Source organism: Galleria mellonella, unplaced genomic scaffold (assembly GCF_026898425.1).
Source record: "Galleria mellonella isolate WM207_F2 unplaced genomic scaffold, CSIRO_AGI_GalMel_v1 utg300, whole genome shotgun sequence".
Classification (NCBI taxonomy): domain Eukaryota; kingdom Metazoa; phylum Arthropoda; class Insecta; order Lepidoptera; family Pyralidae; genus Galleria; species Galleria mellonella.
This window is the reverse complement of record NW_026442068.1, coordinates 379,860-396,270: the sequence shown is the minus strand read 5'-3', so window position 1 is coordinate 396,270 and position 16,411 is coordinate 379,860. Positions and strand designations below refer to the sequence as shown.

Sequence of the window (16,411 nt, the reverse complement as noted above, 5' to 3'; positions counted from 1 at the left end):
GTTACCTATGAATGCCTATGGTGAATAGTTATTTACGAAGACTTATTAGAAAAATAACATAATTTGTTTAATAATATTATATAATACAAAAGTACTTTGTACAAAAGTCGATTGCTTGGGTACCTCTGTCCCATTCGTGTTTCAACTGTGAAGCAGTTGTGTTTGCATGGCTGTGTTTCGGTTTGAAGGATGGGATATATAAGTGTATTTACAAGGTACAGAGGAATAACACCTGAATCCCCAGGAATGGCAACGCATGGGGGGTATCATGGGCGAAACAGTATACTGTGTTATGTTCATGGTACTGCTCATGTCTATAGGCGACGGTTACCACTTTCCATCAGGTGGGCCGTCAGCTTGTTTGCCATTCTAAGTTGTATAAAAAAAAAAGTACAAATAGTTTATTATTATTCTTTAACAATCAATTCAACAATAAAATTGATCTCATGTTCACATTTTTTAAATAAATTCTAGCTTAGATAAGTTCATCATACTGTAAAAGCCATATATTGCCACATTGGTATATCTTAGGTTTAACTAGTAAGTCTTAGTATTTGCCAACATGAGTTAGTAAATGTTAGGACTTTTAAAAAAAGAAAAATATTTTATGTGAAACCAAACCTAACGTAACCTACCATTCTTACCACGAGTACTACGCACCAAGCATGTCTAAATATTATGTAATTTTTATCATTTAGTCACAGAACATTTCGGACTTTTACCATTCGTCATTTGTCATTTGAAAATAGTAAGATTTACTGGAAAATCTTAAGATTTACATAGTCGGGTTTTTACAATAATAGATAGGTATATTAAAAACTCTAAATTGACATAAAGTCCGCCGCTTGTATGGTACATATTTTTTGTAAAATGCAACCCATAACGAAATAATAAAATTATAAAATTAGTAATGAAAATCATGAATTTTTTTCTAAAAGACGTATGACAACAAATACAAAAAATACCATAGTATTGTTGCGATCCCTATTGTAAATGCTTTGAGATGAATCTTCTTACATGTAACGCTTTATATTTTATTTTTCTCGCTATAACCCGTCCCGTCATTCTATTTTAAGTCTGTAACACACTCACGGTCTTGATGATAGATTGAAGACAAATTACCCTGATACAAATAAAAAAAAGCTGCTACGTCATCCTCATACATTTAGTGAGATTATGTGATGTAGGCTGAATGTATTTTCAAATAATTTAGACATAATGAATTAATAATGTTAAATTGCATTAAATATTGTCGAATAATAACTATCGGGAGTTAACTATGTTGTAAATTGGGAAATAGAAATAGTTGGGCATCCCGAATTTAAAACGTGAGTATAGCTGATATAAATATATATGTATTTATTTTTAATTTAAGAGTTCCTTGTTAGAGGGGTTACTAATTCATGTATTCTCTTACAATCAGGTCTAATTTCAATCTATATCTTTGACATCCCTAAGTACAAGACACCTAATGTTTTTACTTCATCTGTCCTATGTTAGTAATTTTTCGAACTTCCCTTAATAGTTACAATGCATATAATGTATTGTTTACCAGTGACTATTTATATGAAATAGGATAAAAAAAGTAATAAATCGGACTACGAATAGATAAATATAAAATGAAGATGATGTCCTAAGCTACACTTCATTTAAGGACCTTAAAAAATCGATTCTTATCTTAATTATAATAAAAATCATACAATTTCATTAAAAAATTCATACAGATTCTATTCTGAAAACAAAGTATATGTGCATTTAATTAAACACATTACTAATTAAATTTTAACATTTGCGATATCGACGTAACGAAAAAATTAAGACAATGCGCGGACCGTGGGCGGTTACTGTTAAATTATACAAGTCATTTTCATTCAAACTTGTTTTTAATGAGTAAATTACGAATACGGCTAAACGTCACAGCAGACGGGCGTCGCGTGAACGAACATTCGCTTTACAGTACGAGAGCGCCACATGCGATCAGCCAGCTTTCTACGGAAACTCATTACGCGGGCACGCGTCACGTAGGGACCATAACCGGTTTTATTAGGTTTCACTGACGCGCCCTAACTCGGCCGGCGCCGCGAGACGCATCTGAAAAGCCCTTTATTGTACGCCCACTACACACAAAACTGGCGGGCCAGATGTTGTCTCTAGCACACGTGGATCGGATACGATATTTTTAAACTATTACACTAAGTATAAAGGAAATAGCTGTTGAAAAGAATTTTTTACCATAATTATTTATACTCGTGTATCTTCGGGGTTGTCCAACTACTTTCGAACTTACAGGAGTTATCATGAGGATGAATCATGATTGATTCGCGTATAACATTGTCCGAAAGTAATCGGGGAACTCCAAAAAACCAATGTCAGTAAAAACGATATAAAAATAATACAGTAAGAAAGAAAGAAAGAAAGAAAAATATTTTATTCAGTGCAATGTAAAAAATACAATATAAACAACAAACGAGAAAAAAAAAATGAGCAAATAAAATGTACATATAATTAAACTTAATTTACCATAATTAAAAATAAACATAAAATAATCATTTTTACATGCAAAAATGCACTGAAATGGCTCCACTCAGCTTTAATGTATGTCCTAGGTGAACATACAGCTGGTTTTCAGTGGCACCAAAAATATATATATAAAAAAAGGGGAGAGAGAGAGGGCACTATTTATAATATTCATGATAATAATTAAAACAAAATTACAACTAATAAATACAAACCAATTACATATACTAGAAAGAACAAAATAGAATAAAATAACATTAATAAATATAAACATTAAACATATATATACAACTACTTTGCCGTAAGATTTATAGGTTAAATAGTACATAGATAATTCAGTAATTACTATGTATAGTAATATATACGATGATGTTTTTATACTAGCTGCTACGTATAGTTAGGTATAGTGGCATGATACTAAATAGTCTTTGAAAAAATTTTTAATCATAATTATTCATAGTCAGGTCACTTCGGGATTATCCAACTACTTTCGGACTCGATAAGAATAATGACTACGTCGTGATCAGCACTCTCCGAAAGTAGCCGAGCAACCCCGAAGATTTCAAACGTGAGTAAAGCCGATATAAATATAAAATATGACCTGAACCCGTTAGAAGAAAAAAAAAATCATCGCCTCATATATACAATAACATTCAATTAATATAAAATATAAAACCATACCGAAACAACGCAAGCATTGCTGTACTACAGTACGAATAAGTAAGAGGTATCAACTACGGCGATTCGAGCAAAATTCGACCTTAACTCTAGTACATAGTGTTCCCCAATCAGCAGCTGTCCCAAAAAGGTTTAAATGTTAGAGGTATTTACTCACCTCTTCCATATAAGGTCTCAGCAATATTTGCCGCTAATTAGCTATAAATGTAAGCATATCGTTATTCACTATAACGTTATTTAAATACAAATTCCTAATTAATATTAAGTCGTGACGATAATAATCAAGATAAATATAGAAGTTTAATTGAATCTATCATACAAATTGAAAGTGTTTCCTATTTATCTGCACAAATTTTAATATTGCTGAGAAAACTTTGAGAAGTTCTAAAACTAATGGGTCCTGGTATAATTTACAAAATTATATATAACATTTTTCTAATCATTTATATTTTCAGCCATTATCCATCGATTGCTGGACATAGGTCTCCCCCATAGTCTGTCGTAAGTAACGGCTCTGAGCCACCTGTATCCACTGACACCCTGCAATGCATTTCAGGTCGTCACTCCATCTAGTGGGGGGTCGTCCTACAATGCGTTTTTCCGTGCGGGGACGCCACCCAAGAACCTTTCTTCCCCATTAGGTAAATGATTTATATAAATATAATGTCATACAATTTTACTGTCACTATGTAACAGGAAAGTCAAATCTATGTAATTGCATGGAAACGCCTTTAAATGTCCACAACGATGTCCTATTAACATCATAGATATGAAAGTTTGTACGGATGAATGGATGGATGTTCGTTCCCACCACTACTGAACGAATTTGAATGAAAATTGATAGACGATGATGATCTTATATCCTGACTTAGCAGGTAGGATATTTTATGTACCGATTCACGCGGGCGAAGTCACGGGATAAAACTTGTCTTGAATAAGTACGAATTGACAAGATATTTTGGACACTGCAGAAAATGTCGCTCTTCAATAATATCGAAAGGCAAAAGCATGCTGTGCTATGTTATGTTATAAAGGCGCCCACTGACACCCGCGTCCACTGGTATACCACCTAACTGACCCCCGGAAACAAAAGGGGCGTGTTATAAGTTTGAATGCTTTGTCTTTGTGTCTGTGCATGATCGCTCCCAAACGAGTGAATCGATTTAACTGTGGGTTTTTATCTGAAGGGTGGATTAATTAGGATAGTTGTTAGTCCCTGCCCTTTTTACAATTAACTTTGCAAATAAGTAGATTTTACTTCGTAAAAAACAGCAACTTCGATTAACGTCGACATATTTTTTGACATTATAATAAGAAAACTTAAAATATTTGAATTTAGAATGCCATTATTATGTTTGACATAGACTATAGATGTAGATTTTGCTTCGTCACAATTTTGAAAATGTGAGTTCCAATCACCACAGTATAAATACGAAGAGCAACAATAATATTATTATCACAATCGGTTCATAAATGACGATTCCGTAACATAGCAACAAAAAATACAAAAATGAGACCCTTCCCTCTCGGAAGTCACTCAAATATGTGTATTTCCATTATTTATGAGTTATTTAACTTGTAAATTAAACATAATGTTTCGTCATTTGAAACTTACTGTTAAAGTGAATTATCGCAACAGATCCTCGAGGATTTAAGGAGCCCTAAAGTGGCAATCTATCTCCTTAGGATTTTTTTTAAGTTTATCAATTTTCTACACTAAATATTCGCCAATTATAAGCGAGTTTTGATATTTTTTTAATAGAAAATTTAAATGTTAGTCCCCTATTAATTTGGTCAACATTGAAATTGGCATTACTGTGATAAGAATAATAAGAAAGCCTTTGTAAAAGCAAAGGTAGTTTAAAATTATATGTAATATAGTCCAAATAAAAAATCAACATCATTGCAATACGCAGTTATAAAGACAACACTTTTAAGATTTGTTTCTAAATTCTTGCAATCCATTGCAGTGACGGCCTCTTAAGAATCTACAGATTCGAAGCGGTTGGGTGTTTTCAACTCAAATATTGGCTTATTGTATTGAGCTAATCCCGGGGGATCAGTTATCGCAAGTGAAGTTCTGAGTTTGCAGTGGTCCCTTCGGGGCCTCGGGCCGACTATGTGTCGCCGATGGTTTGGCTCGATTTAATTGCTAAGGACAGTTTCGAAACCCAATATGTGTGGTTACCAACATGTGGAAACGTATAATCCTTTTCAAAGTTAACTTACCCGATTAAACATTACAATTTGGTTGTAGGTACATTTCGATAAGGATTCTAACACAAATTCTGTTTACAGTCTTGTTTATATATTTAGCTTTATTATCTTTATGTTAAGTCTATTACGAGATAGGCAAATGGGACCGAGTATTCAATAATTATAAATAAATAAATCTATATTTATTTCAGATAACTTGGAGTCCATTTTTAGTTAGTAAGTGTAGTTAAAAACTATGTTAGTTCTTAATTACTAATAATAATCTAATCCTCTGGGCAAGCATTTACACAAAAGAACTATCTAATTTATTTAAAAACATGCTCAGGATGCTGTTGATATTCCTGCCTATTCTTAGCCTATTATTTGTACTATGAATTTATCCTTGACTAAATGCGATGGTTCCAAAGACAAGTAGCTTATGTTATTTGGCGTCACAAATAAATAAATATAGACCACTATCAAAGAATATTTAGAGTTTAAAATATTCCTTTTACAAACGACTTTAGAAGGCAGTTCCAGTTTGGATGTATCTTTATGTAATATTTGTTACCTCCTAACTCAAGAAGTCAAAAGGAATTTGAATTATTTTTTTTTTTATCTGAAAGAATATACCTACTTACAGATTGATCCCATACTAATTTTATTAAAAGCGGTTCCGTAGTTTAATTATTAAATCAAAATAATTGGGTTTGCTACAATTGAGGTTGTATTTTTTTAAACAAATCTTTAATTATTAAGAGCAGAGACTGTAGTATGGATACTAAACAATCCAAAGAAATACTTCTTTTGTTGTAAAGTAACGATCCGGCCCAGCTTCGCACGAGTAGACAGAATGTAAAATAATACATAGCCTATGTTACTCACTGATTATTTAGTTTTCTATTGAAAAAGAAGTTTTAAAATCGGTTAAGTACTTTTTGAGTTTATTCATTACAAAATAAACATCAAATCTTTCCTCCTTCTAATATTAGTATAGATACATATTATCATAAATACATAACAACTACACAAATAGAGATACTTATGAATATAATAAATATTTGTATTGTTCAAAAATCGACTCTACAACTATTGAAAGGCGAGACAGTCTTTTAAACTGCTACACCTCCAAGGTCGTCGAATATACTGAACTACTATAGAAATATCAGAGAGTGAAAGTTTTACTGTGAGCTTTTCACACGAAAACAGTAACTACTTAGTTAAATTAGCAACCAGAAGAAATAAAATAAACACCCAGTCATTAACACCTTTTCCGTTGTGCTCATTCTTTTCTTTTGGCCGTCTGAATCGTTTATCATTTGAAGAATAAACTTTGAATCAAAAGTTTATTTTTCAATCCGAATCGTGTATATATGTATGTATGTATATTCAAATTTCGAACGCGAAATCGCGTGTCAAGTTAATAGTTTATAGTTTTTTAGTCCGCTAACAATGCTGTAGCTTCAACCGTTACAAAATTAATATGATACTAATACGGAGGTCTCTATCTCTATCAATACTTTCGATTACAAAAAGAATTGTGGAAATCGGTTCAAAATTGAAAATATAACCGAGAAAGTAATAGGTACAAAAATCAAATGAATTGAGAACTTTTCGAAGTCACTTAGAGGTTTCTGGTATAAATAAATTATTTGGTAAAACGTTGGTGGTATTATAAAAAACCTACCTCGGTTATGTTCCGAAAGCAAAGTATTAGGTTTGCATAGACCGCTAGGAGTCGGTATGGTAGGCTGTGCGTCGGGCAGACGACGTCGGGCGGGGGCGGATCGATACCCCGGCCGCATTGTTGCCGCACCCCGCGCCCCGTCCCGCACACCCCTCGTGCAGCCGAAATTCGCCCCATTTGATCCCGAGGACGAATCAATCGCTTTTGTTGCAGTAACTCGATGCATCACGTACGACGAGCGACGAGGTTGTTATTAGAAAAAACATCGCCAAAGAAACCAATTATACGCTTTAAACATATCGGCGTAGAGATCAAATTAGTTCGCGATACAGATTTAAATTATACTGTGATGATTTCGATAGATTTTTAACAGCTGTGTTAGTAAGAAATGTTACCGACTTACTAACTCGGGTACACAGCGACGAAATTACAAGGAAATCGAACAATAACGTGAGAATGAACGGAATATATTTATTTTACGTTCAAATTAAATGGCTAATTAGTTGTTTAACAATATTTCACACTAGAGTGCATAGCTTAATTGGATGTATTATACGGGAAACAGATAAAAACCCGCAAGTGTACAGCACAACTCATAAACCATTTACAGCTTAGCATTAATTGCAGACCGTGTAAGTAGAGATGGGCAATCCACCTGGGTGGGTTTAAAGTCTGGTGGGTAAAAACCGGGTGTTTTGGGTTTATTGGGTTTAAACCCCATAAACACCCAAATTTTTGGGTGTTTATGATTTTGTACTTCATCATCGTCATCTCAGCCGCAAGACGTCCACTATACTGGACATAGACAATATTATTATGCAGCCTACAGAATAAAAAACTTTTAATTTGATTTTGAGTTTATTAAGAAAGAGATGAAAGTAAAATGTAAAACTACAGTCAATCACTGTCAGATTCAGAGTTATTACAAGCGATGAATTGTATAGGTTCGATAGGCTCTATTTCGTCTAAACTGTTATGTTCATTTACTTGCTCAATGAAAGCTTCTAAGGTATTTTCTTCATTAAACTGAATGTCCTCGCATTCAGCTTTATGTTTAAGATTCCAGTTATAACAAATGAATGAAATTTTTTCAGTTCTTTCAGTTGTAAGTCGATTTCTTTTGTTATTATGTATGTAGCCTTGGATACTAAAGGAACGCTCAGTGGCTGCCGAAGTACAGGGAGCTGATAGAATACGAATCGCTACTTTGCTTAACTCAGTGGAACCACAAATACCTTTCCACCATATTAGGGGCTCAATGCTATCTAATGAGCTCCATACAAATCCTCTGGCCCAAAAGTTTTCTTTAGCTTTATAACACGCCAAATCTGCCATTACATTTGACAAACTTAAGTGTTGGCTTAAATTGTAGATAAACTCCATACCCTTAAGTTCTTCCTCTTGAGTAATACTCCTAGAGTCCTGGGGTCTAGAATATATGCTGCAAAATGTATTGGCCTCATTGCCATATTGCATCTTGAAGATACTGATGTTAGAATCTGCTGTTTGCTTTCTTCGCTCAATGTCGAAATCTCATTTAATGCAAAACGTATCTTAGCTTGTACATCTCTAAATGTAATGTATGTGCGATGCAAACGATTCTGGTCGCTCTCTAAGTAAAATATGCTTTCAGTGACTGGTTCCAAAATACTTATACATTCCCCTGTCTTCGTCCAGAAATCATCACTTAGAATTAAATATTTAATATCTCTTGAAATTACCACATCTTCTCTAACTGTTAATATTTGCAAAGCTATCTTATTTGCTTTCAAACTTTTTAACGAAGTAACATGACTTCCCCATCTTGTAGCACAAGGCAATTTTAGTGTTTGTGTAGAATCTTCACCCTGCCTTGATTTTATCAACAAGGAACTTAATCGTTGACTCCTTTTAACAGTTTTTATTATATTTATGGCTTGCATAATAAACACAGTTACTTCTTGTATCTTTACAATATCTTGGCACAACAAGTTAAGGATATGTGCACAGCAACCGAGAGGAACAACATGTGGATATTTGAGTTTTGTTAATTCGAATGCCTTTTGTATATTTCTAGCGTTATCGCCAATAAGTACAAGAAACTTATTTGCTCCATACACTTTCATTACTTTTTCAACTTCTTGGCTAAGGTATTCACTAGTGTGAGGATTACTTTCTGTATTCAAACTTTTAACGTATGCAGGTTGAGGTTTTGATATAAGAAAGTTTATTATTCCTTCATTTCTTAAATTAGACCAGCCATCGCACTGAAGGTGTAAGTAACTACAAGCATTTAGTTCCTCATTTAACTCAAAACGCATTTCTCTATATATTTTATCTAAGTATTTTGTCGCTAAAGCTTTACGTGAAGGTATTTTAAATTTTGGTTGCAATTTTTCGAAAAATTGTATCCATAAAGGATGTTGCACCATCGATAATGGCGTCCCTGTTACAAATATAGCTCTCGCTAATTCTGTTTTTATATGATCATCGGTGTCTTGAAACTCAGCATTTATTGTAGTGTTAGCAGACGACGAGGGGCTTATAAAAGAATCATTTGTCTCTATCTCTGACAGTCCAGACATTTTGGTTTTGGACGAGCTATCTTTTATAAGTTTCATAGAGTCTTTTAATGTTTCTGGAGATTTTGGACAAGTGATAAGATGTTGAAGCATTTTGGCAGCATTACTGAATTTGTAGACCTTATTACAAAGCTTGCAAGAAACAGACTTGTTTGGTAAAGTACGGTAGTGCTCCCATATGCGTAAATCTTTAGGTCTCCCCATTGAACCTAAAAAAATGAACGATGATTAGTTGGTCTGACGAAAATTCAACAATAGAGTGCCTATTTTTTTACAATGATTATTTCTTGTTATTTACAATAAATTTATTAAAAAAATAATAAAATAAATACAAAAAACCTTTGTAAAATTACATCTCCTCGGAGGATTAAACGCAGACGCTAGTTTATTATCGTATTGTTCTGTATTTTTCTCAGCAACTTCTTTAATTCGATTAGGTACTTACGCATATTATGTTAAAAAAATATCTAGTACACATCTTAGGCTATCCACCATTATTATCCAATGACGACTCTCAGCTAACTATGCACTATCATCCAAAATAAACGTGTATGGAAAATTTTATCCCAGTCGGTTGAGGATTGAGGATAATTGCATCAACATACGAACATACCTACATACTTTTATTTACATAACGCAAGCTAAATAAAAGCTTGTAATAATACATCTAATTTTAAGTTAAAATTGTTAAGTGATCATGATATAATTGTATCATTCAAAAATCCACTTACCTTTAATTATTTCTTGTTAAGTATAAATATTATTTCAAATCTGCTCCCTTAATATGCACTTTTTTACTGCTTTTCCTACCTAACACGTTACCAGGAAGTCACGTTACCAGAGTCAGAGTAATAGTGAACACGTTTGACAGTGATTGTCGTCGCCTCATATTCAGCGTCGACGAATAGGGGAATCCCCAGTCATAATGTATTGCATGCGTGGCGGTCTTACTTCAAATCCATAAACAAAGAGATAATTACAGAACTCGATACTAGATGGCGCTGTTTTTGTTTGAAGAAAGTTTGCGGGCTAAAATACATAGAATTTCATCAATGACTTCCACAAAGAACAACATTTCTGTTTTTTCTAAGTCCGTATCTCTTCCGTATATTTCATAAGATATAAGCTTGGGCTACATTGTTATGCAACGTGATTTTGTCGCTGTCTTGCTAGCAGGGTTGACAGATATACGATTTAAATCGTACTCATACTATTATTTGTCTATTTTTTAATGTACGATCGTAAAGATTATGATCGTAATTCGCACAAAAACATACGACTTTTTGGTTACCTGGCAACATTTTTATTATGAAACGAACATGCTCACATCATCAGTCACATGCAACAATTTATTGGGGATTTCCCCTTCACATCTGGCAGTCCTGCTTGCTAGAATATAGGTAAGTCAGCCACAGTTACTGACGATCGATATTTAAAGGGTATTGTTTTTGTGCTAAATATTTCATAAAAACGTTATTTAATACTTTGTGGATTATTAATTTAGTTGATAATCACTGGAAGTAAAATGGATGCTAATTTGAGAGATCAAGATCTTCGTATAAAACAGTTAATAAAAGAAAATCTACGTAAGTACTCTTTTTATACCTAGGTAGGTAAGGTATAATAAACACAAAAGGTACTTAGATCGCGTGTGTTCGAAGCATTTATTCTAATAAATTTAATTTAAAATTGTAGAAAGAAAAAATGTCTGCCAAGCCGTAGCCGAAGCCGATCTCCAAATATATTTGGCGATAGTGAGACCCAGTGTCCAGATGATTTACCCAGCGTCGTCGCAACAAAGAAAAAAAACGAGGATAAAGTAAAAGAAAATTTACTGAAAGAAGAAACAAACTGTTCTAAATGCTTAATTTATGGAGAAGAGGATAAAAGAAATGAGTATTTCGGACTGTTAGTGGCTCAAGAATTTAAATATATACGGCCATGTGTGCGAACGAGGTGTTATGAAGAAATTTTAAAGTATCTACGGGAAGCAAAAGGCCAACATGTTGATCAACTGCAACATGAAAACACTGAAAATTAATTACTTTCATTTTATTATATATAGATTTTTAAAATTTCCTGAAATATTATTAGTTAACGTTTTATTTAATATTGTAGAATTGATCAATACAATTTATAAAAATAATTTATTGGTATTACTTACATATTTTCAAAAAAATACGTAAAAACCTATTTTTTTGGGTGATTATGGGAGTTTATGGGTGTTTATTGGGTTTTTACCAAAGCACCGGGTTTAAACCCGGTGCTTTGCCCATCTGTACGTGTAAGTACTCGTAGGAAACGCTAGGGTTCGGTAGGGAAAACGGCAAACTTACAATTTAATTATAATACTCCGGCTGTTAATGTTAAAAAGTTGTTTTTTTTCAGTATACTTTATGGCGCTGTTTACTGAAGAACTGCTACCGTTAGGCAAACGATTTAGTTGCATATATTTTGAAAATGATATATGTATTTTAAGAATATATAATAAAAAATAGTAGATAGTTCGATGAAATTCAACTTAGGTTCTTTAATGTTTTAAATATATGTATATATGTTATGTTAACCAAATTAAAAATCATAAAATTATTAAAAAAATAGAGGACAATTTTTTTTACATTAAAAATTAGCTTTTCACCCGCTACCAGGTACACGTGAATTTTAACTGTATGAAAACTAATTAAATATACCACTTTCCGATGACGTTTCAAAATAAAATATGTACAAGATTTTAAGTTAGATTTTCAGAAATATAACTATATATGAAAATCGCATCTAATTTGGTGCAGTAGTTTTTACGTGATATCAGAATAAACATACTGTCTGTATGTGTGTTTGTTCCAGGCAAACTAAATTTATAAAAATTATGGTTTTGGCTTATACTGTTCTTATTAAAAGGGCTTATATTATTTTTTCTTAAATATCTCTAATGTGGACAGATAATAGCAGAGATGATGATGATGATCAGTCATGTACAGACATCATCTAATAGTTACAATTTTATTATATTATAAAAATTGAAATAATTTGAAAACTATTACTCGTCTGAGAGTGTTGCTCTCCAATAGCAAGAATTTTTAAGCTACCTTCATATACATGAACGTCTCTGATAAATTATATTTTAAAATATTATAAAGTATAAATAAAAATTTCTGATTTATTTATAGCGTTTTGGAGTGCAGAACCCTATTGTGAAGTATTCTCCATTACACGTAAGTTTGTTTTAAAGTTTTTATGTATTACGGCGATGTTCACCACTTTTTGCAATAACAAACATTTTGCAGTGCATATAAAACACTGTACAGTTGATTTTTATTTATGTACACATCGAAATAGTGATCATCTATCATGCACATCAATATCATGGTGCGATCATGGTAACGGTAACAAACCATAAACTTTTCAATGCTGATAAAATTCATACTACTGCTATGAAATAAATATGAACGTGAGTTCATTTCTTACATCTAGAATCTCATGATGTCTTTAACGGTTCATTCACTCGTTATAAATTTCAACGTACATATTATATTTAAAATAGTGAAGGACATAGGATACTTTTTATCCGGAATAATCAATATATTCTCAGTTATGTAAATGTTGAAACTCTAGACTAAAACTACTTTTTGTCTAAGGAGATTAAAAATAAATTACCCTAAAACATGTTTCTTGTTATATTGTCTATAACATATTGTCTATAATACGTATAGATAGAGTTCGATAGACATCTTTCGTAGAAATATTAATTGATAAATATGTATATGTGTAATGTGATAAGTCACAATTTCATATTTTTTTTATGCTATTGTGGTGGCAAACATGGATACGGTCCACCTGGTGATAAACGGTTAACGTAGCTTATGAATGCTTGCAATACCACGGGCATATGGCACGTATGTTGCATAGCTTGAAGAAATCTCTTTTTTTAAAGAATCCTATGCGTAGAAAGAGTCTTATGGAAATATCTCGACATAGGGCTCATACCATAACCTAAACATTTGCGAGCAGAAAAGATCGTGGAAAAGTCGCAGCGTCAAGTCTTTTTCTGCCTGAAAAAGCCTGTCTTTTAGCCTGAGCAGTCATGGTAGGAAGCGTATCTATAACTGCATTGTGCGCGACCATCCAGAATCTAGGGTATGGGAGTGTATTACCGAGTAATGGGGATAATGAGTAAACAAATAGAATATCACTATTAAAATATTAGTTATAATTAGTATGAAGCAGACCATGTAAATTAACGTGCCATCTCTAAAATTCACTAATATATTTCTTTACATTAAATTTGTAATTTTTTCAGATAAGATTCGGAGAATGACATTTCAGAATTGGCCCCACTGTGTGTTAATTTGCTTATCTATTGAACCCGATATCAGTGGCATATTACATATTACATGTACAGTGTATACGGAGCGGGGTTCAAATTAGATACAGCTATCAGTGTGGTGGATGATAAATAATTCAAACTTGCGAGAGAATGAGATAACGTAGTTTATTGGCTGCGCCAGGTCCGCGCTCGAATCGACACGGGGACAGATTTGGTGCATAAAAAGATAAGAGGAGAAGAATGGTGTGTGATCGATAGCTTATCTGAAAGATAGCTTATTTATTTAAAGACACATGGACAGCTATATTAGATTAGTATTTTTAACCAATCAAAAGTACCTACTCTAACCGAAAATAAAAAAAAAAAAAGTGCTTTTACAACCCATTAAATTTTATTTTGGGTAGACCTTTTGGCAGTTTAGGTATTCCGATTATGTACTCCGAGTCATTACTATTTTCCTTTTGTGATTCCCCTTTCTTGCCAAGGAGCCTTATCGACGATTAAGCATCGATATCTTTTAACGAACAAATACAGAACAGTTGAGTTGTTGAGGCGTTAATCAAAGGTAAAAAGGTAAAACTATTCTCACAGCTAATAATCTCACAGCAAATATAAAAATTAATGGATTTTTTAGTCACCATGATCATTATTTTTCTACGCTGATCCAAATCACTAATTGATATCAAAATCAATTATTTACTTTTTCGTTTCATCGTATACATAATAAATTTAAAATTAGAATGTTTTCTGTGACCCTTGTAAAATTTCGTTCATGTTAGGAGTTATTGGTAGTCATTTTACTGAACTAGGTGTTATCTTGCGGAAGTCCATATCACTGGTTATTTTATTAGTATTAATTATTGTTAGTCTTTATTAGTTCTTGCTTTTTGATTTACCTGTAATACATGGGGCTTTGGACAAGCTGTTTTTCGGAAACCTATCGGATACTCGTATTTACCATAGAATCACAATTGAATACTAAGTGTACCATCGACTCGCTTGATCTTTTTTTTTATACAACTTAGAATAGCAGACGAGCTGACGGCCCACCTGATAGAAAGTGGTAACCGTCGCCTATAGACATGAGCAGTACCATGGACATAACAGAGTATACTTCTGGTATATATAATATTTTCTTTCATTTAAATAAGCAATCCATTATCTAATCACTTGCTGGCGTTTGATAAAAGTGAATTTTTTTATGGCTGTGTTATATGATTACGTCATCAATTACTACATAAGTCGATTTTTATAATTCTTTTACAACTGATGCTGTTTATGTACTCTCATTAAAGACCTTAACTTTGTAACAATTGAAACAGCTGTTTTTCTTTACGAAGCGCAATATACCATTAGATATATGGTTCCACATTCTAAATCCAAAACGGTATTATCAATTCAATATGGCATAGACCTTTTTGAGGTGTTTATATTAAATACCTGTAATAAAATAATTTATTCGTTAATATTGTAAACGATTAGTGCCCCGTTACTTTTTTTTTGCGAAAGAAAATATATATTTATTTTGTGTAGTATGTACCTCGTTAGTAGATGATTTGTCAAGGCTGATTCTTTCTTGTTTCATCAAGAATTTTACTACAATGCCAACGATACTGTACGTCTAGACTTTTTTTTTACAACTTAGAATGGCAAACAAGCTGACGGCCCACTTAATGGAAAGTGGTAACCGTCGCATATAGACATGAGCAATATCATTGGTACAACAGAGTATACTGTTTCGTCCATGATTTCTTGTGTTGCCATTCCTGAAGATTCTGGTGTTATTCCTCTGTACCTTGTAAACTCACTGGCATATCCCACCCTTCAAAACAAAACACAGCCATGCAAACATAATTGCTTCACGGTAGAAACACGAATGGGACAAAGGTGAACAAACCTGTTAGATAGACTTGTTAAAGATACCACCTAATGACAAATTATGGAGCCACTAGCAACCTAATCTCTTCAACAAATGTGACTAGACAACAAAAAAAAATCCTGTAAAAATGCCTCCCAAATACTCAAACAGTGGGTGTGTTCAGTTACTATTCTAAATCTACAGATGCGTTCCATTTTTGGTAATCTCCTGACTGCAATTTTATTGTCATTTGCTGCAAGCTATAAATTTAAACGAGCATTTCACGTGTGGAATGATCGAGAAATGCATAAAAGGAGTGACCTGTTCTATAGTGCGAACAGTTTCGCGAACACTGACCTGCCGCAACGCGTCGCTTCTGTCTAGGTCGTTGCTATTGGCCGATCACGTCATACACTGTACGTAGGTATCTAGGAAATCCATTCAATGATTCAACTGAGCAAAAAAATCGAGAGCATGTGTGCGGTGCACGCGAGGTCTTTTAATTTAGTTCGCTACTGTCACGACTACTTGTTATGTACACCTGTAAGATTGAATACAAATAGGAAAATCATTACTAATAGTATAATTGT

At 33.1% G+C, this 16,411-nt stretch overlaps 2 protein-coding genes across 4 annotated transcripts in view; both read right to left on the bottom strand.

The window, feature by feature from the left end:
- The window catches only part of LOC128200883 (uncharacterized), a 29,486-nt gene extending 14,434 nt beyond the window's left edge, over nucleotides 1-15,052 (bottom strand). Inside the window, exon 1 of one of the 2 annotated variants that reach the window (XR_008252944.1) lies at nucleotides 14,860-15,052. Coding sequence is in view for 1 of the 2 variants with exons in the window: in XM_052895704.1 (XP_052751664.1) it covers nucleotides 7,079-7,255 (177 nt within the window). In the remaining variant the exon portion in view is untranslated. Of the gene's footprint in view, nucleotides 1-7,078; nucleotides 7,580-14,859 lie in introns of those variants that run through there. The other variant, XM_052895704.1, reaches the window with a different exon arrangement.
- The window catches only part of LOC113523460 (zinc finger protein jing homolog), a 173,707-nt gene that overhangs the window by 79,317 nt on the left and 77,979 nt on the right, over nucleotides 1-16,411 (bottom strand). The gene's annotated exons all lie outside the window — the stretch shown is intronic.